The sequence below is a fragment of the Belonocnema kinseyi genome, chromosome 8, assembly GCF_010883055.1.
Source record: "Belonocnema kinseyi isolate 2016_QV_RU_SX_M_011 chromosome 8, B_treatae_v1, whole genome shotgun sequence".
In the NCBI taxonomy this organism is placed as follows: Eukaryota; Metazoa; Arthropoda; class Insecta; order Hymenoptera; family Cynipidae; genus Belonocnema; species Belonocnema kinseyi.
The window spans coordinates 128,647,429-128,674,879 of record NC_046664.1 but is presented as its reverse complement, the minus strand read 5'-3'; the positions used below and the strand labels follow the sequence as shown (position 1 = coordinate 128,674,879).

The 27,451-nt window shown below is 36.8% G+C and overlaps 1 protein-coding gene across 3 annotated transcripts in view; it reads left to right on the top strand.

The window, feature by feature from the left end:
- LOC117177943 (inositol polyphosphate 5-phosphatase OCRL) overlaps positions 1-27,451 on the top strand; it is a 404,171-nt gene that overhangs the window by 96,082 nt on the left and 280,638 nt on the right. For all 3 annotated transcript variants that reach the window (XM_033369070.1, XM_033369071.1, XM_033369072.1), the window contains 3 exons: positions 12,335-12,497; positions 12,672-12,868; positions 14,970-15,191. In XM_033369070.1, coding sequence (XP_033224961.1) covers positions 12,335-12,497; positions 12,672-12,868; positions 14,970-15,191 — 582 coding nt within the window. The remainder of the gene's footprint in view (positions 1-12,334; positions 12,498-12,671; positions 12,869-14,969; positions 15,192-27,451) is intronic.

The window sequence follows — 27,451 nt, the reverse complement described above, 5'->3', positions numbered from 1 at the left end:
TTAAAAGTTTGTCATAAGGTCAACCGCAGGATTTGGCCGGGAGAGGGTGCTAATCTAAACAAATGCACCCGCTCGCAGCGAAATCGTGGTAAAATTTCAGCGACAAGCACGTCTCACGACCGTGAGATAGGTGGTTACAGTCTGTAATGGAATCATTACGACGATACGGCAAAAGTTTCGTGCACCCTGAGAACACGGAGAGACCCAAGGACGATCGCCTTCTGCATTTTTGCCGCAAGTGTTTTAGCATATTGTTGACAGGCAGGGATGCTTTTCAGGCTATTAACCAGTGAACGCCTCACGCCTCCAAGAGCGCCGATTATAAGGGCGATTAGTCTAACAGAATATTTCGGGTACAATTGTTTCAACTCCCTTATAAGGTCTCTATAACTCTCTAGCTTTTCATTCTCCTTTTCTATGATGTTTTTGTCAGCTGGTGCCGAAAATTCGATAACGAACATAGTTCGCTTCTCGAAGTCAAGAAGAACCAGGTCATGCTTCGAGTGTCCCTAGGAGCATTTAGAGGAGCGATATTAAGGTTAATGCCGTAAGAGTGACAGAGATGGTGATAAAGCACTCTTAGCGCCGCATTGTGCCTTTGAATGTAGGTCGTTCCCGCGTGAGTTGGAAACTAAATAGTATGTGAGCTAAATGCTCGGGGTGTGCATGGCACGCCCTGCAGCTATCATCGGGAATGTCTTGGCTCAAAATGTGGCGACGATATGTTAAGGTGGAAATGACACCGTCCTGGCATGCAAAAATGAAACCCTGCGTACCAGGCTTCAATCCGGGCGATTTAAGGAAAGCAAACGTTAGCTCACACGACATTGACTGATCCTCCACATTTCTGTAGAGAATACCGTGCATCCTCTTATCGAGGAGCTGATCACGAAAGTTTTTCTCTTGTTCTTTCTTAATCCGGGCTTTCACGAGTGAGTACTCGAGATAGATAAGATTTGATGCATTTTGCTCACCCCTAATACTGAAGTTAAGTCCGAGTGTTTCAGCAGCCTCCTCCGCTGCTTTGTACAGAAACGCTACTTTGCTCACTTCTTCTTGCTTCTTGACCATTTTAAGAAGAAGGTCTCTTCCATTTGCGACTCTATGTGCTGTACCCAGAATAATTATCTTGAAAGATATTCAAGATTCAGTATTCCGCGACCACCTTGATGGAATGAGATGTAGAGCCGCGGAACAGAAGAATTCAGATGCATGCATTCATAATATGTTGCGTGATGGTCAGCAGCTTTGACTTGTTAAGTGTGTGATAACGGGTTCGGAGTTCGCGCGCGAACTTTAGAAGCTTGGGGGTAAAATTTCTGCCAGATTTGATGTAGTCAATCACATACTGAATACGGGACGCGTACTGTCTTGCCCAGCCATACCTTATGGCGAGTTGATGCATTCGTCTTTTTGTCTTTTGACTATCCGTTGGTTTTGGTTTACGGTTCGTATCGGCCAAAGCTCTCGCTACATTATACACACAGCAATTGATAGCCTAGAGGTCGGATTCTTCGGAAAAATGTCCACGAAACTCGTTATCCATTTCAGCCAGATCTTCAAGTTTTAGAGAAACCTGAGTGTTGACGTTTCTCTGGATCATAAAGCATCGCTTTTCCTCTATCAGATGCCTGCCCGCTGTTGGTTTTATTGTCGCCTCTCTTTCTCTGTTGCCGGCTTGTTCTAGATATGGTAGAGTAGGTGTTCCACTTACATAGCCCCTTTTTTGGAGTAGTTCGGCATAGTTTCGCAGTCGCTGTTGCGAGAAATGCGATAGCTCCAAGTGTTTCTCGCACCGCATATCATGCCACCCTCGCATCGTAGCACTCTAGAAAGTCACGATTCAGTCGCTCCGTCCACGTAAAGATCCCGAGGCTCCGCTGATGTTGTTGTCATTGTTGTTCCCACGAGAAGCTAGAGAAAGGGATTCGACCATCCTTGTAGAGCCCCGCATGCAAGGATAAGGCTGCGCTCTCTGAGAGGTAGCCCGATATCTCAAACTCACCTTTCTAGACACCTCACCCAGGTGCCATTCAGCACCTCAGATTCAGGCTGGAATTTTCGAAATAATAAGAAAAATCCTTGAATAATATTCAATTTAAAGGGAAACTTTTTCATCAAGATGAAATACTGCGTTTTGATTTGTGCTGGAAAACGAGAAAATTTGGTTGAAAAATCTGTAGACCATTTCATAATGACTCTGGGTAGACTTATCTGGACTAAGCATAGATCGCTGTGTGTGACTTCTCCTACTGCTGTGTAGAAAATTACGTATTTGTTATGTGCAAAATTGTAGAATTGCTGTGTGCAAAATTGCGGAATTGTTTTGTGCATAATTACAGAATTCATTTATGCCGAACTTGGATACAACGAACTTGGATGGAAGACATTTTGAGTATTGAGGTGGTGCCGACAGACGCAGGCATTCATAGAGACTTGCAGCTTCTACGTGGCGAGAATGAAATCCAATAAGATGTTTGTTCTGAAGTAAGTATGTCATAATCGCACACATATGCGAATTTCAAAGCGTGACTTAGTGAGTGTAGTTTCTGATTCTGACTGCAACTTTTCTGAATGGGAAAAAAACTAGAATTGTTATCTGTTACGTAATAGGTTGATGATAATCTTGCTAAAATTCTTCTCAATTCCAAATCGAAAGGAAATGCTTTGGAATGGTTCGTTCTAAATCTGAGCATATCGAGATGTCTGTGGTTAATCTAATTAAAGGCATGAAAAAAATGTTCGATTACCGACCTAGTAAATTAGAACGACGAAGATTATTTGAGGCAAGAAAGTGTCAGATTCGTGAAGAATTCAGTACTTACTACCACCACAAAGTGATTGGAAATCAGGTTCCAGTAAAATTGGATGAAATAATCGATTACTTAATTCACGGTATTTCTGATGTGCAACTTCGAAATCAAGCTCCTATCAGATATTTTACATCCGCATCTGAACTTTTGGAAGCTTTTAAAATTTTCTCGCTAAAACTGGAGTAATTAAAAATGTATACATAAAGTGACTAAAAATCAGTTGAGTCTTCCAACATCTCTTCAACAAATCAACTGAAGGACAAAGGACAAAAGAAACTCCTGATATACTGCGACTGTCATCAACCAGGATAAATATGGAGGAAATGTCTCCCACCAAAGAAAAGTACCTGCTATACCTGTAATCAAGAAGGACATATCACCAAAGACTACCTAAAGAAAAAAACTTCGATCAACAGTGTAGATGAGGTAGCTCATTTAGAAGATGCTTCCTTTAAAAATGTTGTTATTGGTATGGTTGACAACAAAAATACAGTTCAATTAGATCTTATGTGTGATAGTGGTAGCGCTCTAAGTTCTAGAAAATTTAGGTAGGTTGATAGTCCACTAGAAGCTTTCAACTTTGATTATAATTCTAATTTGATTCTTAAAAAGAAAATTAACGTCTAAATTACACTTGGTGAAGTTATGAAAGAAAATTCATGATAACTTGTTGTGCCAGACACTTCTACATTTGTTTCTACATTTCTGTGCAAGTTTCCGTGAACTTTCTTGTCAAGTAGCTCTTTGGAGAAATTTTTTAACTTCTGCTTTTTCTTCTCCGGCTTTTAAAAGTGAAGCATCTAGTTGGAGTAATACACTTTTCTGACTTCTGATTTTAAAATTGAGGAAAAAGGTCTCGAATGCCTGCTCCGCGGCTTTGTAAAGGAACGCTCTTTTGCCAATTACTTCGTGGTTTTTTTGCCATTTTAAGAGAGGGTATTCGCCATTTGCAATGATGTAGGCTGTACTTAGAACAATTTAGTTATGAAGACACTGGAGATATGCAAGCTCTAATGCATATGCACGATCTTACGTATAGCGATATCAAGGGTCGTAAACTCGTTCTTCGTCCAATTAACCATCCCAAACGATTAGAGTGGAATCGGAACGACAAGAATGTCAGTCGCAGATACCCTGCTCAATGTCGACAGATTTAAAGACCAAATCGGTCGTAGAAAATGTCTGTATCTTCTTCGGAGAGACTCATTCACTAATGTTACGTCCTGAATGCGGCTTTAAGGCACGTCTAGGTATGTATAGATCTCTTCAGTGTCGAGATGTGTAATAAAACTGCTAGTAAATCTCCAAGGTTTCCAACGGACAGATAATAAGTCCATAAGAGGTTAAATCAAAAGCTTTTCGGTAGTCAATCCCCTGTAGAAATTCAAATGGGGAATTGTCTGTTTCCCGACCATTCGACCCCACTTAAAGTCGGGGGCTAGTCGGGTCATCTGATTAGCCCCCGACCAGTAGTTTAACGGTAGATTAGTCGGAGGCTAGTCAGGTGACCCGACTTATCCTAGCCGTTGCCTGATCGGGTACTAGTAGGGGTCATATGATAATACATCCGCGTGGAATATCAACCAAATCCCCTAAATTTGTGGAACATCCCCTAAAAGTTTGTCAAAATACTTATTATTTACGGAAATCTCCATAACCTTTTTTAAATATTTAAAAGTGCTCAAATTTACCCAAGATTTAATGGGAAACATATCCTACGCTTGAAAATGCATAAATTTATGTAACTAGAATTCCCTAAAATAGAAGAGCTTCGTTCTGAAGGAACCGCCATGTTGGTCACTGTAGTCTCTGCTCCAGGTAATTATACTTCGTTACGTGTGGACTGCTGTCTTGAACATTCACGCGTCATTTCTGTTGCGCGAGAGGCGGACCGTCACGCCCTTCCGGATTTTCTTTAAAGCTACCATTCCAGAACCGCAAGACTTAAATGAAGGTGGTAGCGAAATCTGAACTGTACCGTGCTCAATAATTTATTACTAGTATACTGCTCTTCACTGATTAATCAAAAACTTGTTCTCTTTCCAATTTCAACTTCATGAAGGATTAGACCTTATTTGCATATGGCAAACCTTTCAGATCAATTTAAAAATAAGCATCTGTACAAATTTAGAGCCTTATGACTTTCGGCAGACTTTTCACCTACATCTATATGTATCTTTTCCAATATGGATTTTCTTCAAATTTCATACAAAGGTATTTATAAATGTTCCCAGAAGTTCACAATTTTCTAAAAAATACTACAAAAAAATAAGATTACGTCTTTTTGAAAATCTTGATCGTTGTTTTTATAAAAAGTTGATTTTCGTACAAAATTATTAACTTAATATATATTTATTAAGTATAGTTGAGATGAATTTAACATGAATCAATCTTTTCTCCAAAAAACGGTGTAAAATTATTGTTAAATATATTCTTAGTGTTTTAGAATAAAAAAAGCATTAAGCTCTTTTAGACATTACCTCATTTGATAAGACCTTGCCAAAAACTCAAACATACGAATAACCCGACCAAAGCTCCACTAGCTCCCGACCAGAGCCTGAAGATTACCCGCACGGAAATTAGTGAACAAGAAGGCCCGACTAGACCTTAACCAACCACCCACCAGGCCCCGACTGAAATTGTGACAACAAAAATCCCAACTAGTCCCCGATTAGTCCCCGACTGGGTACTTTGTCAAAATTAATAACCCGGATAGCCCCCGAATAATGCCCGACTTGTAATAGGGCCAAATGGGGTTATTTCCACACGGGATCCAGACCATTGACTTGAAGTGCTTATGGGCTCTACGTCATTGCAGACGCACCTATAAATTAGCTGGTTCTCTCGACTGCCTGCTACAACTTTTTTGAGCCACATTGTTCGTACATCTCTCTGCACAGAGACTAAATTTTCACAACAATCCTGTTGCTTATAACAGCTATAAAGATCTTACACAGTGTGCACACATTCACTGCGGAATGGGCGTTTCCGACTTTAAATATGAAGTGAATATGAATATGAATAAAAAAATGTTTCTTAAAAATGTAATTGAATGTGTTTTCTTATATAAAAATTGTCTGGTTTTAAATATTTTGAAAGTGCAAAAAAAGATTTGTCTAGTTTTTGAAAACTTGTGACATACCAAATAATAATAACGCATTCGAAAAGAGTGCAAAAAATTAATTGAAAACAGAAATTTCACACGAAGCTAATATTTTGCATTTATAAGGACATTTCCCGAACACCTCATAAGGTTGACGAGGGTGAGGGGGAAATTTAACGTAAACAGTAATTGGAGAACTTGATTTTGGAAGTAATCGCCATAATTTAATTTATAAAAAGTTAATAAGAAGTAGGTCTTTTATGTATTATACCAGAACGTGATTTTTACCATGCAAATACTACGGAAATTGATAAAATCCCGGGATCACGTGTCAACATGGACAATTTTTTTCATTAATTCTAGACAGCATGTGGGGGTCATATGGACCCTACTGTCAAGAAAAAGTACTTTTCTAAAATAACGGATGATTTTTTGGAATCTGGACTCTACCTATCATTCAATTTCGTTGCCTGGGAAGGCATCCTATTTGAAATTAATGCCCGGAAACCGTTAAGTGTAAATAAGTCGTTAGTTAAAAGATCAGTCTCTAGCGCTCGTGATCGGTGAAGATGTTGATTTGAGGTTTGTTTTGTTTAAACAAATAAATTATACTAATTTTTCTATAATTATAAAGTATAGGCCATTCAAATTATGTTCTAAAAGATGTTTTTGCAAAGTTAAGTATTAGCAACGGTAATATTTTTTTTATTATAGTGTAGTGTAATGTATAAAGTCATTATTGTAATTTTTTCATATCTTTTTCTCTATTTCAGGCAGTCCTTTACGCATTTAAGTTCTAAATGTGTTTTTATATACACTGTAAAAAAAGGTTGTGGAATTTTAGTACGCTAAATGTATGTAAAAAGTGGACTCACGCGCAGCAGCGTGAAATTAGTATAGAAATGTACAAAATTAAACAAAAATGTAAAATTTTCAACTGAACTGAAATTTAATATGTGGCGTTAAATAAAACAACAGAAAGTGGAAAATTTCTCCAAAATATCAACCTAACCTTAAATACTTAAATCATTCAGATCATATTAAAAATATATTTATAATTACGCAAGCGTATATGGCATAAGATTTATAATTTAAAATCTATCACTCGCATTTATGCTTTCGCCGAAAGTGAGCAATAAAGTTTGCAAACTAAAATATACGTTCGCTTATAACACACGAACAAAAGTGCGAAAAAAAGCTCTATCGCGAAAATTACACAAATTTGGAATATTATACGGATGAATCTAAAATCACTATAAAGTGGAGAAATTTTCTTTATAAAATAGAAATTTATGCGCGGTCGCTAGTTTTACCAATCTGGGAAATTTTACTATGTAAAGCGTGAGTCCTCTTTTTACACACACTGAACGTAGTAATTTTCAACACGTCGTATGCTTTCTAACCTGTAATTTTAATACATCTAAAGTGACATTTTATATGTATAAATTTACACCTTGAAGTGCAATTTTACAACGTATTTTTTACAGTTTACATCATTCTCGTCCTTACTTAGTTAATTAGTTCGTAATTCTTATGTTTATTCTTAAAGTAGTACACCGAATCGGCCACCTTTACCGATTCTTTTAGATCTCGGTGCATTTCGTTGTTTCCAGCCTCCCCTAGCCAGACTGCCGTGGAGGAGTGCAGCCAGGTTAGGGCGGATGGGGCGGTGACTCTGAGGTCATCAATTAGATCCACAGATTCAGTTCACTGCCTTGGTGTGTTATGTAGATGCATGTATGTGTGTGTTCATTACTCGAAATTAAAGAACGACTACCAAGCGATGGACCCCTTAACGCGGAGCCTCTTCGCAAGGAGCTCACTAAAACTTCCCTGAGTCTTCTCAAAGTCGACCATAGGAAAATTTCCATTGACACCGGGACAGGCAATCAACCACAGGCTTCTGCTCGGAAGCCTGAAGTGCTGTCGTCTGACTCACCAACGCACTATTCTCTTTTTTTAAAGGAATAAAGAAAAGATTCTTCATACATATTTAAAATCCATGAACGTAAATTGAAGTTATTTTACACTACGGTATTGCGTGGAAATCAAAAGGATCCCATATGACCCGTACATAGCAAGAAAAGTATGAACCCTTGATTAGTGTTAAAATAAGCATACAAGGAAACATTAAATACATAAATGTATATCATAGTAAAATTTATAGACTTGCATGTTGGTGGCGGTAGTGAGAAAGTGTGCAGTGACAGGCGGTGAGAAGTTGGAATGCAATGGGGGCTATGGAGCAGATGGAATGTATGAGGGACGACCTGAGGGTAAGAGATGAGAGATGGGGAAAGGAAGTAAAAGAGCTGAGGGGAAAAGTATAAGACTTGCAGAGGGAGTTGGTGTCGGTAAGGAAGGAAAAAGAGGATAAAATAAAGGAGATGGAAGAAGATATTAGCATGTGGAAGGAAAGGTCGGAAAAAAGGTTGGAGAAGGTGGAGGGCAGGTCGGGAATGGAATTAGTGGACAGGGGGGAGGGTGAGAAGCAAGTTATTTGGGAGAAAGTGGAGATCATGATAGAAGAGAAAGTGGGAGAGCGTAGGAATGAAAAGGATGAGAGAGCGGATAGGGAAAGTATAAGGGCAATGGAGTTGAGAATGGAAAGAAAAGAGAAGGATGGTAGGAGAAATAATATAGTGATAAAAGGATTGAAGCTCAAGAGAAGGGAAGAAAGGGACGGGGTGGAAGAGCTGCTACAGAGCATAGGGTGGGTTAAAGGCAAGGTAGGGAAAACTAGGGTGGAGGGGAGAAAGGAGAATGAAGTGGCGGTGGTGGAATTGGAGACCTGGGAAGAAAAATTGGGGGTAATGTGTAACAAAAATAGGATAAAGGACAATAAGGTTTTTATCGTTCAAGATTTGACGAGGAAGGAAAGGGATGTTCAGAGAATGCTAAATGACAGGGCTAGGAAGGAGAGGAGAGAAAGGAAAGCAGTGAAGGTAGGGTATCGGAAAATAAAAATAGACGAGAAAATGTGGATATGGGACGAGGAGAAGGAGGTGTTGAAGGAAGTTTTAGGCGAATGGAAAGTAGGGGGGGGGGGGGGGGTGGAGTAAAGCAGGGTGGAGGAATATTAAAGGTGTTGTACTGGAACATAGCAAAGGTAAAGAAGAAAGATGAGGATTTCTGAAGGTATATTCAGGAATTTGATGTGATTGGACTGGTAGAGGTGGGTAGAGAGAAAGGAATGGGATAGAGTAGAGCGAAAGTTGCTAATTGGGTATCGGCGGAGGCTATAAGAGGCGGTCAAAGTAAAAAGGAAAGGAAGGGCTAGTGCGGTAATTATAATAGGGGTTAGGGATGGATTAGAGGAAGAAGTTCGTGGAGAGCAAGAGAGGGAGGGCGTGCAAATGAGGGCTGTAAAGATAGGAGGAATGATGTGTAAGTTTGTGACCGTGTACAATAAGGATGGATTGGAAAGGATTAAAGAAAGGGTGGAAAACTTACTAGGAGAGAGAGATGAGGGTATGGTGGTAATGGAGGGAGACTTTAATGCAAGAATTGGGCGGGAAGGGGGCCTGTACCAGGGAGGGGAGAGCTTTGAAAGAAAATCGAAGGATAAAATAATAAATAAATAGAGGGAGTTTCTAAGAGACTGGATGGAGGATAGAGGGTGGGAGGTGGCGAATGGTATGGTAAAAGGGGACGAAGAGGGAGAATACATATATGTGAGTAAGAGGGGTGTATCGGTGATAGAATACGTGATTATGAATATGCAAGGGTTTGAGGAGATAGAGAAATTCGCAGTGGAAGGAAGGGTGGAATCATTGAATCAGCCATTAAGTTTGTGGATACAGGTGGAGGTTTGCGAAAGGCAGGATGGGGAAGAAGGGCCGTTAGGGGAGAGGGTGGCATGGGCGAGAGAGGCAATTTACAAGTATCACGAGCAGTTGGGCAACTTAAGCTTTGAGGGGGAGTCCGTGGACGAGATATGGGAGGATCTACAAGAGAAAGTGAAAGGTTGTGTGCAAAAGATGGTATTTAGGGAAAAGAAGAAAGGAATGGTAATCAGGGGTCAGATACTCGAAAGAGAGATGAGGGAATTAGAAGAAACAAAGGGTTAGATGAAGAGGAGCTGAACGACGAGGGGATAGAGAAGCAGACAGGGAAGTTGAAAAACTCGAATGCAGCAGGGATTGACGGGATAGAGAACGAAGCGTGGCTGTTTGGCACACAAGAGTTAAGGCAGAGGCTGAAGGGGGTAGCGAAAAAAGTATGGAGGGGGAGGGATTCCCAAGAGTGTGAAGAGAGGGGTTGATCGTACCACTGTATAAGAAAGGGGATAGGGAGAGGCAGGAGAATTATAGAGGAATTACGCTCATGAATACTGCGTACAAAATATACGCGATGGTGTTAGCAGATAGGCTGCGAAAAGATGTTGAGGGGAAAGGAATATTGCCGGAGATGCAGGCTGGCTTTAGAGAGAGAAGGAGCACTATTGACAATATTTACGTCTTGCAACACGTGGTGGATAGAGAATTAACTAAAAAAGGGTGCCAAAGTGTACGTGTTTTTTGTATACCTAAAGAGCGCGTTGCCGTCAGTGGATAGGGGGAGGTTGTGGGAGGCAATGGAAGAGAGGCTAGTGAAGAGGGGCCTGATCAAGAGGATAAGGGAGGTATATGAGGAGACGAAAGATAGGGTGAGAGGAGGAGAGGTAATCTCTCAAAAATTCTGGATGGATAGGGGGTTGAGGCAAGGGTGCCCGCTTAGCCCAACGCTTTTTACCATTTTGATCGCGGATATGGAAAGTAAGTTAGCGGCCGGAGTGGTAGGAGGAGTTAGGGTAGGAGGAGTCAGGATATAGTCACTCGCATACGTAGATGAAATAATGCTGTTGGCAAAGAGCGAAGAGGCTTTAAAGGAGATGATGAAGAGGTTGAGACGTTACTTGGACAAGAATAGGTTAGAGTTAAATGCGGACAAGTTGAAGGTTATGGTGTTCAGGAAAGGAGATGGGAGAGGGGAGTGGAAGTGGAAGGGAAAAGCGGTACAGTAGGTGAAAGAGTTTGTTTACCCGGGCTTCCTGTTTCGAAGAAATGGGGGAGTGGATGGTCATATAAAAGAGAGAGAGTGAGAAGGGCAAATGTGGTGATGAGGCAGGTGTGGGGGCTGGGAAAAAGATTGTTCGCAGATGATTTTGAAAGGATAATGAAATTGTTTGATTCGCTAGTGATGAGTGTTTTATTTTATGGAGTGGAGGTGTGGGGTTGGAAGGTAAGTGAGGAGGTAAATAGAGAGGTATGTAAAGTGTATACTGGGGTTGGCAAGGAATACGCCGAACTATATTGTCAGGAGGGAGACAGTAAGAACGATTTTAGGGATTATAACAGGGAGTCCAGCGTGTAAGTATGAGGAGAAATTTTTGGAAGGGGGGGGGGGAAGTAAGTTGGCCAGGGAGTGTTGATGGGAGAAGGAGAACAGACGTAGTGGTGCAAAGATGGAAGTGGAAAGGGAAAGGTATTTTAGAACGAATGGATTGCAGATGGATGAAGTTAGCAGAATGCACGAGGAAGGAAGGAAGGTATATAAGTTGGTTCAAACGAATGGCATGGAGAAAGAGAAGGCAGAAGGAGAGGAGAGAATAAGAGAGTTAAAGTATAGCGGAAACTATGTGTGGATTATGCCAAGGGAGTGAGCGCAATATTTGTGTAAGAAAGGAGAGCAAGGAAGTCAGGAACTTATAGCGAGAATGAGGTGCGGTTACATGGAGAATTATAATAGGTTCTGGCTGTCTGGAGAGAAGAGAATGTGTGAATTGTGCGGGAAGGAGGGTGCGAAATTGGAGCATTGGTTGGAGGAATGTGAAGAGGTGGAAAGAAGGGGGATAAGCATGGAGGTATTGTTGCATGAAATGGGTGACAAAAGGGCAGTAGCATGGGTGAAGGGAGTGTTTGGTAAGATAAAGAAGAAGAGAAGGAAGGAGAAAGAGGAATGGAGAAGGAAAGATTGTAAATAGGAGAGGAAGTAGATGTAAGAGAAATGTAAATATTGTAAATAGTAGTTAAGTATTAGGTGTTAGCCGCGGAGACAGAGACTGGTAATGTGAGGCATAGCGACAAAAGAGCGAAATGCGTGCGAGGCGAGGCGAGGAAGTTTAGGCTACAGGAGCGAGCGGATTAGTTATAAGGTGTGGATGGATAGTACTTTGTAAGACGTAGTTGTAAGAAAATTCTATAAAAAAATGCAAGTGTAAGCTAGTCAATTTTTTAAGGCCAGGAGGCCTAAAAATAAACGTTTATCTATCTAGTAAAATTTATAAAGTGTCAAACACCAATACAAATTTTGTAAAATAAATTTGTTGAATTGTTAGTACAACTGCTTCTGCAATGTGCAAGCAATTTTCAAACGTTAAAGGAACAGGAGTTGTGAATCAAGAAATTTAATTCTTCTCACATTAAAATATTTCCAGGCAAGTTGTGACTAAGTCGCTGCATCCAAAGGCAACATACGAGCAAGTTGCACTAGTCAGACTCGTGGGCATGATGTTGATCGTTTTTGCTCAAGATGGTCATGTACCTTTTATTAAAAACGTCTCCGTAGATACAGTTGGCACGGGAATTATGGGGAAAATGGTAAAGTATTCGGTTTAAAAGTATTTTATGCATAAGTATAATTTAATTAAAATGTCCATACTTATATCTTTTTCTTTACTTGATAGTTTCTAGAGTACTTATATTTGTAAGAACATTTCACTTTACCATATGATCTACTTTTAATTCTCATTGTAAACTAAATTTATTTTGAAGGGCAACAAAGGAGGCGTCGCAGTAAGCCTTTCGTTTCACAACACTTCGGTCTGTTTTGTGAATGCTCACTTGGCTGCTCACTGCGAGGAATACGAAAGGCGCAATCAAGATTATGCTGACATTTGTGGCCGGCTCTCTTTTGCGCGATGTGTCGACAGCACCGCGCCGTACATACCTAAAGGATTTAAAGACCATAAGTAGGTTTTTGAAAAGAATAAAATAATTTATGTACATTGAAATCTCCTTCGTGTCGAGAATTTGGAGGCAGGTTCTTTCATAGTATCGCAAACGTCACTTTCGTTGGTTTCAGGGCCGTGTTAGGAATCCATTTTATGTACGCAGAGAAAAAATTCGATATTATACGATTGGAATTTTCAAAACACAATTCACACACGAGAGCATTTATATTATCTTTAGAAAAATGTTCTATTAAAATGGTTGAAAAGTAGGGTGGTCCAAAAAACGCTTTTCGAGCTACATGGTAAGTCAACCCCCCCCCCCCCCGCAAGTTTCCTTTTCTGGAGAAAATTAATGCGTAATTTTTTTTCTTTTAAAAATTCAAATGTTAACACGTGCTACCGGGCACTTCAAAATCTCATTTGATTAACATAGGCAAATTTCGGATTTTCGAAAAATTAAACTCATGCTCCAGGGTTTTATGGGAACGTGTTAATGTTTATTTACATCATTTCTAAAAATTCAGTCGGAGATTTTCAATTTTTCTGAAATTGATACCCTACGCTACTTTTTGTTAAATAATTACAAGTTTTTTTTATACATTTCCTTTAATTTTTCACCAATCTCTATTGGTTTAAAGAATTTTTTTTCTCAAACAGTTTTTTTTTTCGATAACTGTAAAAATGAAACAAAAAAGAATAAATACAATTATTTTTTTAATTCACAGTGTATAGAGAAAATAAACGAACCATTTCTTAATTTCTTAAAGAATTATTTTCCAATAATATTTTTTAAGTCGTATTTTCTGAATTCAAGTTTTAATATTTTCTCTGTACAAACTGTATTAGGAAAAAGTGCTTTATTTTAACTAATTTATAGTAATTAAGACAATGGACACATTACTATAGTTAACTTTGTGCAATTAGTGCAATTTATTTATAATCATTTAAATAATAACATTCATAAAACAGGCCAATTTTGACATTGCAGTAGTGAATAATGCTGCTGAAAGAGGTATTAAATTATATCAGACTTCAATTGCTTCATAAAGAGGAAATGAGTATCAAAAACAGTACTTACTAAAAGTAGTAAACAATTACAGAAAACAGTTTTCAGATAGAAGAAAGAAACGTATGGTCCTTGGTAAAAAAAATAATGTTTTTTTTTATCAGCTTTATAGTTAGACTGCACATAAAATGGATTTAGATTATATTTTATTACGGCATTTGTAAGTCTTTTATGAATATAAAGCTGACATACTGGAAGACACAATGAATGAAATAACATTTTTAACAGAATTCACCACTCCTCAAAATCATTCAATATTATGTTTAATTCAGAAACCAAGATTAAAAAAATTTTCTTGAAAAAATAATCGTTTAAACATATTATATTTGTTTAAAGAATTAACAAGGGTTAATTTATTATTTCTATACACTGCACATTCAGAAAAATAATTGTATGTAGAAAAATTTGAAAGCTAAAAATGAACAATAATATGTAAAAATGTAGTTTTTTTATTTTTGGTTCATATTTGTGGCGCTGCAGGTGGGATGAGAGTGGATTAAAAATAAAAGTTATTAGTATGGTTTTGTTTCGTAAAGACTCCTCTTTGATTCCTACAAAACATGTCACGTTCCGCTTAAACCCTGAAGTATGAGTTCCTGGTGACACATGTTATTATTTGAATTTTGAAAAATAAAAAATTACAGATTTATTTCCTCCGGAAATGGTAATGTGGGTTTAGAGTAAAAAATGTGGAAATGCATTTTACACCACTATTTATTCATGCCATGCTTGTTGCGTCTTGTTTAAATTTCGGTAGACAGAGAATTCCGATTTTACTCTTGATCAGAATTTTGTTGCATGACGCGCGTACAATCCGTCAGTTCCACAAGGCGAAAAATATTTGTAATGGTCATTATAACCGGGTTCAAAAGTTTGAAAGACACGATAGTAGAGGACACTAAAGAGATTTTACTACAGGAAAGGCGGACACTGCGCGGAAAGAGCGGGCTCTAACGAGTTTGGTACATTTCAGTACTTTGCACTTTCGTTCGTCTTCTCTGTTTTGCCGTGTTATTGAATTCAATTATTTTGTAAATTCTCATTTTTTTTCAGTCAAATATACTGGCTGGGTGACCTTAATTATCGGATAACTGAAATGGATCTACCCACTGCAAAGGATTACATAAACTCTGGTCAGTTTTCACACGTCTTAAAACTGGACCAACTTGTACAGCAGCGCAAGCTCTGTAAAGTTCTTGTCGGATTTCAGGAAGCAGAGATCAAGTTCAAGCCCACATATAAATACGATCCAGGCACTGATAACTGGGATTCCAGGCAAGTAAAAGTTTTTTCCAACAACCTTCGTTCTAACGATAAACATTTAAGAGCAGATAAGCCTTCCTTAATCCTTAGTACTTTTTTAATTTCCCCAACTTTAAACTACATGCACTTAAAAACAAGTGAAACTACGTATTGGGATGTAGGGGGATCCACGTACGAGGAGTTTCCTAGACTGAGTGACAAAAATACATCACACTATTTGAGCTTTTATTTTTAAGTTTATTGATAATTTTGTATAGCATTAAGAACAAACTATTTAAAAATGCATTTTGGAACGAAATTTCTTTGAATTAAACAAAAAAATAACTTAAAACCTTCAGAATTGTTTAAAATCTGTCGAATTCCGTGATACTATATCTCTTAAAATAAAACTTAACTGATTACTTAAACAGTGCAGATGTTCTAATCAAAGAATTCAGGTTGTTTTAGTGTCGAAATTAATTACTCTACACGTCTCTGACTCACTTTAGAGACCAGAAATAGTATAAATAGTATTTTCGATAAAAAATGGTATCATTTCGTTCAAAATTAAATTCTTCTCCTGAAAATTCAACAATTTTGTTAAAAAGTCATACTTCTTGGTTGAAAATTCGAATGATTTGTTGAAAGTTCGTCTTTTTGACTTAAAAATTCAACAAATTCATTGAAATCTATTTTGATTAACTAACGATTTTTCTAAATTAAAAATTCAACTATTTTGTTGAACATTTATTTTTTTATTCAAAATATCTCTGATTGTAGAAATTTCACCTATGTAGTAAGAATTGCAACCTGCTAGTTAAAAGCGAATGTTTTTTGGTATTAAATTAATGTTCTAGTTGAAAATTTAACTGTTTGTAGAAAATTCATTTTTTCAGTTCGATTCCCAATAGAGTGAAGAACGAGTAGAATCTTTTTTTCAAGAAATAATTTTAATTTGAAAATATTATATTCCATCTAGTCTGATTAAGACGTTAAGCATTTTCTGTTATTGAAGATTCTTAACTTGATCGATATTGTGTGGATTTTCTTCCTTCATGGTTTGGAGGGTTGATCTACTGTCGGTAAGGTACCATCTCTGATGATATAGCAAATTCATTTAAAAAAATAATTACTTGTACCATTAACACCTAGCTAAAAATTGGCGTTATTTTCTTGGATTAAGAGTTCTTATTCTAATCCCTCTAATAGCTTAGTTGGAAAAGCACCTGACCGGAAATTTCAGATTTATTGTTGAAAATGTATGTTTTTAGTTTGGGAAATAATGTCTTTGGTTGAAGTTTGAACTATCTTACTTAAAAGCTCAGCTTGGTTGATTTATAATTTTATTTCAAAATTCGTTTCCTTTTTTGTTAGAAGTTAATGTTTTTCACCTACAAATGTAAATATTTAGTTAAAATTTTTAATGATTTGTTGAAAATTCCACTGTTTTGTTGAAAACTCGTACTTTGGGTTCTAAAATTCAACAATTTAGTAGAGAATTTATATGTGGTTAAAAATTTTTATATTTTGTGAAAATTCGTCTCTTTTTGGTGCAAAATAAATTTTTTCGTTCCAAATGCAACTGTTCATTTTAAAACATCAAAAACAAGCTTTTAATTATAGCATAATATTATTTATGCTTTTCATCACAAACAGCTTCCAGAATAAAGTATAAATTACTTCTTTCTTATATGGGACTCTTTGAACTCTTTTTCGTTACTATCAGGAAAGTGAGGACCTGAAAATTGAACCCGTTCACTTAATCCTGATGATTGCCTTCTCATTTGGGTGTGTTCAGTGCCATGTTTTCGGATAAGTTCTTTCGCCAGTAAGACTTTGAAATCCAAAAAGTTATTCGAATTTCTGAATGAATAACTTTGTAGATTACGCAAAAGTTGAGAATAGTGATATCCATCAAATGGAAGTATACTCTGTGACTCAAATCAACCCCTCCCATTTGAGCGGTATATGAAATAAGGACATCGGTTTCATCACAGTTTGGCCAGTTCTGGGGTTCTTTTTATCTGAATCAATCATTTCGGGTATGTGTTTCGTTGTCAACATGGACATAATCTTTTTATCATGCCATGCATTGAAATACATTTTAGGAGTGTAGTGCTTTCATTTCCCCTTTTTTGATATTTTTCGTACTTATTGTTGATACGTGTTTTCAGTTCAATTTTACAGTACCGCAAACATTTGTCTTTTCATTATTTAATTAACAAAAAAAAATTGGCGATGAATACCAATTGTCAGTGAAAAGAGTTCGAACTTGTCAATGGAGATTCCCGATTAGCTGTTTTACTACTTTGCCAGAAATACCAATTCGCTTATCAATGTCATTATCGTCCCCATCCTTCTCTGAATAAATTTAAATGTTAGTGTATAACCATTGATCAAATCACAGGTTTCATACAATTTTAGTCCAAATCTGGCTCTCTTGTTCCTATTGAATTGTTTAATTTTTAGGCGACCTTTCTATAAGAATAAAGACTCATCGATATAAATATTCTCTTCAGGTCTGTAAGTTGCCTGAAATATATCTACCAAGTCATCTAGAACAGGTCGAATCTTACGCAGAACATCACTATTGTCAGCATCAGAAAATTTGAAGTAAATTAAAGAACGAATTAATCGTAATCTAGAATATTTCATAAATTTTGAAAAGATTGGAGTTTGCAACATAGGGTCTGGTGTCCAGTACATCGAAATATCTTGGTTTTGTTTATGCCCATTAGAATAATTACAGCATGGAATACATAAAGTTCATCGATATCTAAAGGAGTAAATTTAAATATTCAAGATCTATTTTTCAACTTTCCTGATTCTCTGAGAGTCTTTGTTTTAGTTTCTGCGAAAATATTCGTTAGCGCCCATATCATATCCATGAACTCTTCATCACAAAATGTCTTGAAAATCTCAGCAGGAAGAATTTTATAATCTAATCCAGCATCAGGCTGCATGCCATGATTTTCATCAATGAAAAGATGTATGATAGGATTGAAAACACTATTTTCCATCCACTTTAGGTCTTTCGAGGTATTTTCGAGACGCATTCCAAGAGGGACATCAGATTCATTGAGGGACTCTGTTTCATCAGCTTCATGAGATGACTCAAGTAGATCAGGTTCGTCTGAAGATGCAGATTCATCTACAGGCGCAGATGTGTCGACTCGTTAACGCTTATCACTTCGTTTGCTTCCAGTTATACTATCAGTTTCATTGATCAAATAATCTTCAATTGCATCATCACTAGAAGAACTCTCATCCGATGAATCTGCAACGATTCGTTTCCTCTTGAGTTTTGGCATTTCGCTCTTAGACAATAAGACTATAATCTCTAGAATGATAAATTTAAACTTACCTTGTTCGTTTTTTTTATTCAGCTTCTATGTGCATATCAATTGAATATATGTCGGTTTGTGAACCGAACGATTGAAACTCTGGAACAGTCGACAGTCACCGAGTGACCCAGAGTGAACGTAGGCGCAATAGAGGAGTTGAAAAATAGTTGACAGCGGTCGGTACTCGTCAGTGACTATTGTAGGAACAAAGAAGATAACAAACAGTTGCCTGTAGTCACGATCGAAAAAACAAGAAGTGAACATAGTGGCAATAGAGGAGTTGAGAAACAGATGATAAACAGGCGCGTCTCGCATCCTCGTATTCAATTGTTCCTCACTTGACGTTGTTAGTTCCCTATGTCAATGGATAATAAATTTTTGAATATCGACATCAGATACGTTTTCAATGAACCAAAAATGCCCTTGGTGCCGACTCTCATTGAAATCTGCTAATTCATTAGATTTTCCTAAATTTTGATTCGCCATATTGGATCAGCCATTTCGAAAATTTTTTAAATTTTGTCCTCGAATTCGTATTTAGCGACCCAAATAACCGCCTAGTACCAATTTTCATCCAAATCCACCAAATCACTGGATTTTTAAAAGGTTTTGGTCGTCATATTGGATTAGCCATTTCGAAAATTCAAATTTTGACCTCGAATTGGTATTCAGCGACCCAAATAACCACCGAGTACCAATTTTCATCTAAATCCGCCAACTCATTCGATTTTTCAAAATTTGTTGGCGCCATATTGGATCAGCCATTTCGAAATTTTGAATTTTGACCCCTAATTCGTATTCAGCGACCAAAATGCCCCCTCAGTATAAATTTTCAATTAAATTCATCCAGTAGAACGTCCCGCACATTTTGGGCCCACTTTGCGACTTTCGGTCTGCACAGTGAAGGGATTATGCTGTCAAAATTGGAATTTTTTATTTTTCAAGAAAATTCAAAAAGTTTTTATGGATAATCTTGTAGGGCATTTCAAAAACAACATTTTTCTTTCTTGCCTTTTTTCATATTGTGCGTTATTTGGCTTAAAATGTTCATTTTCGAGGGTTTTTTGTATTGTTGTAAATGCTAAAACTCTGGTAAATTTTGGTTTTATCAAAAAAAAGTCATTAGGATTAATTGTTCTTCTTTTTGTATTCTACGAACATTCGTACAGAAACTTTCTGAATCTTCAAAAAAATGGTCTTAGAATTGGTAATAAATAACAGCGCTCTCCCCCTTCCATTTTAGTTTATCATACTCAGATGAATTACCTTAAAAAAGAAATGTATATTATTTTGTTAGTAAGCAATCTAAACCTTAATGAATAAATAAACCATCTCATTATTTAAACATTTTGGACAATTCTTTAATACACCTCGAAGTGAAAATAATAACAAACAAATCAGCGGATAAGTTTAATAACCAATACAATCATTAACAACCAATTCGATTTCGTAACTCACAAAATTACAAGAAAAGCATATCCATTGGGAAACCTGAATTATCGCAATTAACGCAATAATTAATTAAATATTTTACTTTAGCTGAATAGAAACATTGCACGTGTCTGACAGAAAATCTTAGTTGCATACATTTTTGAAAATTCAGCAATTAGTGGTCACACGGACCGCATCCGGCCGCGGCTATTCCCAGACTAAAAATGCAATATCAGCAGTAAACCCTACTAAGACTACCCATACCATGGCCTACGAGGTGCATGCTACCTGTCACTTCCAGGCAGTTGTTTATCACTTCTTCCTGATATCGGACTAATTGTCCAAACGGAAAGATCCGAATTAAAGTCCAACTTGCCCGTTGGTATTTTATCTTGCGCGGAACTCCGTACGCGAATTGTCTCTCCTAATAAGTATGAATTCGGCTAGCTAGCGCACTGTCATACGCGAAGTAAACGAAGTGGTGAGCGAGGCTCCACGATAACAACGCATCCTGTGCTTGAAAGGTCAGAGATAATACATTTTTATAACAACTGCTCTGGTGTGTTGAACTATGAATGTTTCGATGCATTCTCTCTCTCTCTCTCATGTCTTCCTCTTGTAACTGGGGACTAAGGTGTGAGGTGTAGGCGATGCTAGGGACTTGCATAAAGTTTAATTTAACCCACTGAAGTATAATAGTAACCAATGTATCCTTAAAGCTAGAGAGAAATGCTTAGCCCGTCATCTCTTTTAGCCATTGTCCGAACGAAATAGAGTAATTACCAATCATTTTCACCCCCATGAAAGCTTTTAGAACTACAAAAATGAGGACTTCCAGTCCGGGAGTAGGATCAAAAATCGAATGCTACTTAAAAATAATCGTAGGCCAATCCCTTTTGGATGAGTCTATTAGTTGGGTACCTCCGATCAACGATTTAAAAAATTGAACTCTGACAGGCGACACACTTCTTTTTAATTTAACTTACTCGTTCGTAACCAACTTACCACTTTATAAACTAAAGAAAAATGCCATGTCGACGTGTGATAATTGCCACAAGGAATTTATTAGGAAATTTTTATTCAAATGTACATATGAAGGAAGTTCATACAGGTAAGTTCCTTATTACAACTATAATATATAATTTTATAGGGAAACGTTTTTTAGAGAATTTAAAAAGAAATAATTTACTTGCTACATACTAGTTACGCAAATCTAATTGCCCAGTGACCAAATAAATTAGGGATGTCCTAGAGACGTCTTTGGGACATCCCTAAGACTTCTTATATAACATGTATTTTAGTCATCATCGGGATGCTCTTAAAACATCCAATGTGAGTATATAAGATGTGCTGAGAACGTCCATGTCTTTAAGACGTCTTTAGGTCATCTTTAGCACATTGGACGTCTTGAAGACGTTGATTAGCCTGAAAAGGACGTCCTAGGAACTTCCCAAGGACGTTCTTGGGATTTTCATAGTTTTTTGTCCACTGGGTGTGTTGTGCAATTTTATAGAAAAAAGTTTTCAGAGAAATTTTCTTATATAATTTATCATAGATTATATAATTTATTGGAGATTGTTCAATTTATTGTAGATTGTTCAATTTATTGTAGATTGAATATTTTCTGAATTTTTATTATTGGCTCAGATTGAAAATAAGACTTTGAAGACTAAGTGGTATGAATTTGAGATTTTCGCTACAAATGTTCTATGTCACGACACAAAATAACATAGAAAAAAATTTGTTAGATAACGAAGAAGAAAATCTCGTGATTGCTGATCAAAACAAAGAACAAATAATGGAACATGCCTCATGCAATAACCATCTTAGCGCTCGAGCATGCGGAGAAGAATTATCCCCGGAGCAAATTTAGAAAATTTTGAAAATTTGAGTGTTGACAGTCAATAATAACAGTTCAACTTGCCAGATCTTTGCAGGAATTTATATTTTTTCTTGAAAATTTTATGTAACATTCTTCCTTTACGATGTTCTAAAAACATTGCAGGGCCGTGCAGTGAATTTATACAAATATTTTCTTCTAAGGGATCAAAGAAGTTTTTCCAAAAACTTTGAGATCTTTTGTTATTAGGATAAAAAAGAGAGGGTGATGTGAAAATTATGTTCGGTGCTGCGCTCGACGTGGATCGTTCGCCAATGTACGCTAAGCCGTCGCGCGATGTTCTCGCGATCCGAGTCCAGCGCAAGCACGTCGAACATAATTTTCACGTCGCACTCACCTTTTTCCCTCAATGAAAAAAGATCTAAAACTTTTTGTAAAAACTTCTTTGATTTCTGAGAAACCGAACTTTATTCTACGAACAGAATGTATTCGATGCGAACAGAATATGTAATGCGAACGCTTGTCGATTATTATATATCATTTAGCTTCATTTTTATTCCAGGGTCTATGCTGTTTTTTCTTTTCTTTATTTATATTTTATAAATGTCATTAAATTTTTAATTATCATTTTTGAAATCCAGTGACGGTTCGAAATTAAAATCCAACAAATTGTTTATAAGGGAAAATATTGGTTCTTTTTTATATCTGAATATATTTCTTTTATAATGAGTAACAGTAGAAAATTCAAACATTAAAAGAAAAGTCTCTAAAAAAAACATCTTTGAAATTGTCATAAAAAGGATATTGTTTAATTTTGAAATTTTTACACGAAAATTATTGTTTAAGTTTTAATTAGTGGACCAAACTATAATTTTTCATTCTAAAAAAAATATTTACTTAGCGTTATTATGTTTAATAATTAAATAAATACAATTTTAAATTTGCTTCATTTTTCGAACAGTTCAAACATGGCGCGCTGAATAGGATTGAAAGACCGTGTTGCCCAGCGAACATGCTCAGCCAATAACCAAATATTTTTTCTGCTCGATATAGACCCTTATCGTCGAAGCCGGAGTGTCGAATTCAGTGGGACTCGTCTCCCGTAGGACTGGATCTCTGTGCTAGTTGAGCGCGATATGTCGTGATTGGCTGGCCGTACCCACTCTGATCGATAAGAAATGGTATTTCTGCCGTTCTTTTCCTGTTATCTTTTCAGCGCGAAGTGACTTTCTAACGGGTACTATTACCCGTATAATGCTAAAGTTTTCGTATGCTCTGAGAAGTTTGGCGTATTCACACTGGACACAAACAGGATTAACCTACATGCTACAAGGTTGGCGTCCACGATTCTAGTTACGCCACTGATTGATTAACAAAGTGAGATAACATTTTTGAGATCACCAATTTCGTACTGCCTTGTTTTTCAGGATATCGAGGTGCGAATACGTACGTTAGAGCGCTCAACTCGCAACTGGAAAGTTCTTGAACATCGATATCTCGAAAATCAATGCCCGTGGATTCGAAAGAAAAAACGAGCATGTTCCTTACGGAAATTGTGTTTCGGCTAAATTTGAAGTAGTTTATCGTAAAAATTCGAGCCCTATAATCAAATAATATAGCTATCGCAAGGTTATTGGATTTTTAAACAGAGATAAGCGTTAATTTCGTTTTGGGTTTGATGTATATATAAATTTTATGATTCTTATATACTCTAGTTTGTAGTCGACCGTTTTCTTAATATATATGCATGATAAAAATACAAAATTGATTCCGAAAAACTACACCATTTTTCTAAAACTGGCCAAAACTGTCTTAAAACTGATGTTTTTCTTCGTTTTTAACACCTCTGAAATCCATGAAAATGATAATAAACATCTAATAAGGTAACACGTTGTTTGATGTTTAAAATGTAACCAAAAAATGATAAAAAGCTTTATTTTACACTGAGTTATGACAAAAAATGTGTACGTTTTTTTTTATAAAAATGAATTATTTAATTTAATGATTTCATTCAAGCTTTTTCTTTTCTTCTACTTCTCTGTTAACATTTGGCATAAAGGTTTGTACTTGGCGTTTGTATGACTATATTTTATTATATTTTAATTAATAAACATAGTAAAATAAGTGCAAAATCGTAATACATATGATTCTATTATTTGCAGATTGTACTATCCTACGTAAAAATTTGTGTACTCTGCCATAGTTCACCACTGGCGCAGTATTGCCCTAGTACTGGTCACCAGTACAGATAATCGACAGTTCGTCCATCACTGGATAGCGGTTGGCACACAATCGATGCAGAACTATGCTGATAGTATAAATATTTAAACAATCCAGAAAATACGTTTAGAAGTGTGGTTTATTTTTGATAAAATATTGAATAACTATCAAGAAAACTACGGTAAGAGCACTAGTGGTTGGCATTTTTAGGGTTTCAAGAACTTATCTTGTCCTAAACTATGCCGAAAGGATATATTGAGAGTTATATAGGCGTTTGAACGAGGGTAAGAAGGTAGTTGGTAAAGCAGCATCTAATATCAGAAGTAAAAATATATCAGTTAAAGAACAATATATAATTCTATATTTACAGTCATTGTGCTGTTACGGTAGCGAAACCTGGACCTAACATGAAAATGCATAAAGTCAGTAGTGACATACAAACACAAGAGCTTGTATGAGAAACTTTATGAACGTGAAGGAAGCTAAAGAGGTATGTCAGGACAGAAACTTGTGGAAACAAATAGTTCATAAGAAATGCATAATGAAGTGTTCGTGGAGTGCATGACGCCTGAAACAAAACACCTTGGCTACTAATAGTCCCGAGTGTAGAATTTTACATGGTGGCTTTGTCAAGCTCTTCACCTGAACTGATCTCTACAAAGATTGATCATCAACCTGGATGGGAGCAGTATTGCGGAACGAATGTGTTATTTAAATAAACACCACGGGAATTCTAGACCCCTCAAAGAAGCTACCCCTCCCCATTACCGCCTCCTAGAACTACCTTCCTCACCGACTGAGTTACTGTTACCCTAAAAGGGATATGGATTAAAGTTATAGTAATAATAATTATTATTAGTGTATTAATTCTTATTTATTAATAATATATGAACACTGTTCCTCATAATATTGTACAAACTGTGGTAGCTCTAAAAAAGTATACAGCGGTAAAACGTTCATCTCCAACTGTGTCATCTGCCGCGTAAGGTTATCCGCGGCTAGAGACCGGACTCTAAGGAACCATGTTCGTAGCTTCTGGAGCCTACAGCTTCTCATAATAATTTCTCCTTCTCTACGATTCAACGTATCAGTACTACAAAGCCTGATATTGTCTTTCAAGTTCTGACGACGAAGATAATATACGTGATTGAATTCTCGGCATCAGCCGCTGATAATATCACACCTAAGGAGGAAGAAAAACGGGCGAAATATCAAGCTCTTCTTTTCGGACTGCCTTGGGGGTCGGCTGCCTTGGAGGTATGAAAACTTCATTTCTTAGACAACTTACCATAATCCTGGTTTGCCAACATCAGACTCAGTCCATCGCAAGCCAGATGCATAAGGTTGTTCTTCTGGGATCATTTCATCTTGTCCGTTAAGACTATTCTGCATAACATTGTACAAAGGTTGGTAGCTTTAAAAAAGCACCCAGAGGTGAAACCTACATCTCCAAATGTGCCGTCTGTGTGTAAGGTCATCCGCGGCTAGAGACCGGACTCCAAGGAGCAGTGTTATATAAAATATCTTGCGTAAATTTCCTGTTCTTGCTTATCTTTGAGAATAGACGAAGCAGGAGTGGACGATGTACACGTTCCGGTTTCGTAGGGATTGATTGCTTTAAAGGACATTGATCTCAGGTGCTAAATCCTACATCTTTTCGTAATAATATAATAGCCTGATAAGGAAAAACAATTTTTTTTCTTTTTTGCTTCACTTCATTTTTTAACATAATCTGTCTCAAGACTGATACATTTCTCATAACGGTGCTTTGATGCAGTGATACCATTTTTATAGAAAAATTTGTCAACTCCCTCGAAATGTTTATTTATAACATCGATGACTTCCTCGTTGCTCTAAAAAATTTTACCTGCGAGAGATTTTTAAACGTTAGGGAACAGATAATAGTCGATGAGGGCCAAATCTGGTGAATATGGTGGATGGGGGAAAAATTTCAACTTCAATTCGTTCATTGTAGCCATCGCAACGGCCGACCGATGAGGAGGTGCGTTGTAATCGACTATTAGCAAACGCAGCATGCACCTAGCACAGTGTTTAATTATGTTTAGTTACGTAGATTTTTATCTGTCAAAAGACATTTTGTTAGAAATAATATCTAAATAACTAAGGTAGAAATTTAAATAGAATGAAATATGATGTGAAATTTTCTTTCAAGTTATGATTCTTCGATCATGCTTTCGACTCTTTCTATGCCTGCGCTTCGAGCTGCGATTGTTTATGTTACAGCGATAAGTAGTGTAAACTTTGGTAACATTCCTAAATGAGATCAGGAATTCGACGAAAACCTTTTTTCAAAAGAGCCCTTGTCCCATGCGAGGACGAGAACGTCATCGTAAAATCTGAGTCAGTTACTTGCCAGCTCTAGAGCTTGAACGATCGCTTGAGAAATCTTTACGAATTTTTTTTGGTCAGTTTGTTGCCACCAAAAATGTGAGAAAATCAACGAGGCTCTATTCAGAGTTTTCTTTTAAACGCGTGAGGCTCTATTCAGAGTATTCTTTAACCGAGTGAGGCTCCATTCAGAGTTTTCTTAACAACAAGTGAGGCTCTACTAAGAGTTTCCTCTACAAACAAGTGAGGCTCTACTAAGAGTTTTTTTTACTAATTAGTGAGGCTCTATTCAGAGTTTTCTTTTGAAACCGAGTTAAGCTCCATTAGGAGTTTTCTTATATTTTGGGTGTGAAATAAGTGTTTCTGTTGAATTCTTAAAAAGTGAAGACTATTTTCTCATTTATACATTTTGTGAACTCTCTAGTTTGTGAGTAGTCTCATTTCTAAGCTCATTACATTTTAACTGCCATCTTTAAGTTTATTGAGAAACTCCACGAAGTGTTAACCGTCTGTGGTTTGTGAACATAAAGCCGGAATAAGTGATCGTCATCAAAATGAAAGTGAGCCACATTGTGAAACACATAGATGAGCAATCATCTTACGGGCAGTTTATCGCAGGTGCGGTGGACAACTTGATGACTGTTGGCGAGGCAAATGTTTCCACTCACCGAATCGAGACTCCTCGCACCGCACTAAACTATTCGGTGGAAAATCAATTCTTTTGATTAGGGGTACAAATTTCTAGTTGAAAATTGATCTGTTTTAGTTGGTTGACATTTTCTTTTCAAGTGCAAATCTATCTATATTGTTGAAAATCCAACTGTTTTATCGAAAATACCTGTTTTTAACTTTGATTCGGGTTTAAATATTTCTTGAAAATTTGTATATTTTGGTTTTTTATTTTTTTTTCTGGATTTACATTTTATATTTCTTCAATTTTGCACATTTGGAATTGAAATTTTCTTGACTTTCAATGTGTGTGTGTGTGTGTGTGTGTGACAAGTAATTCATAGCAATTCATTATAACTTTACGATAAAAAAAAGAGATAAAAGAAATTTAAAGCTACAAACTAAAAATAACGCCGAGATTTTGAACCAGGGAGGGAGGG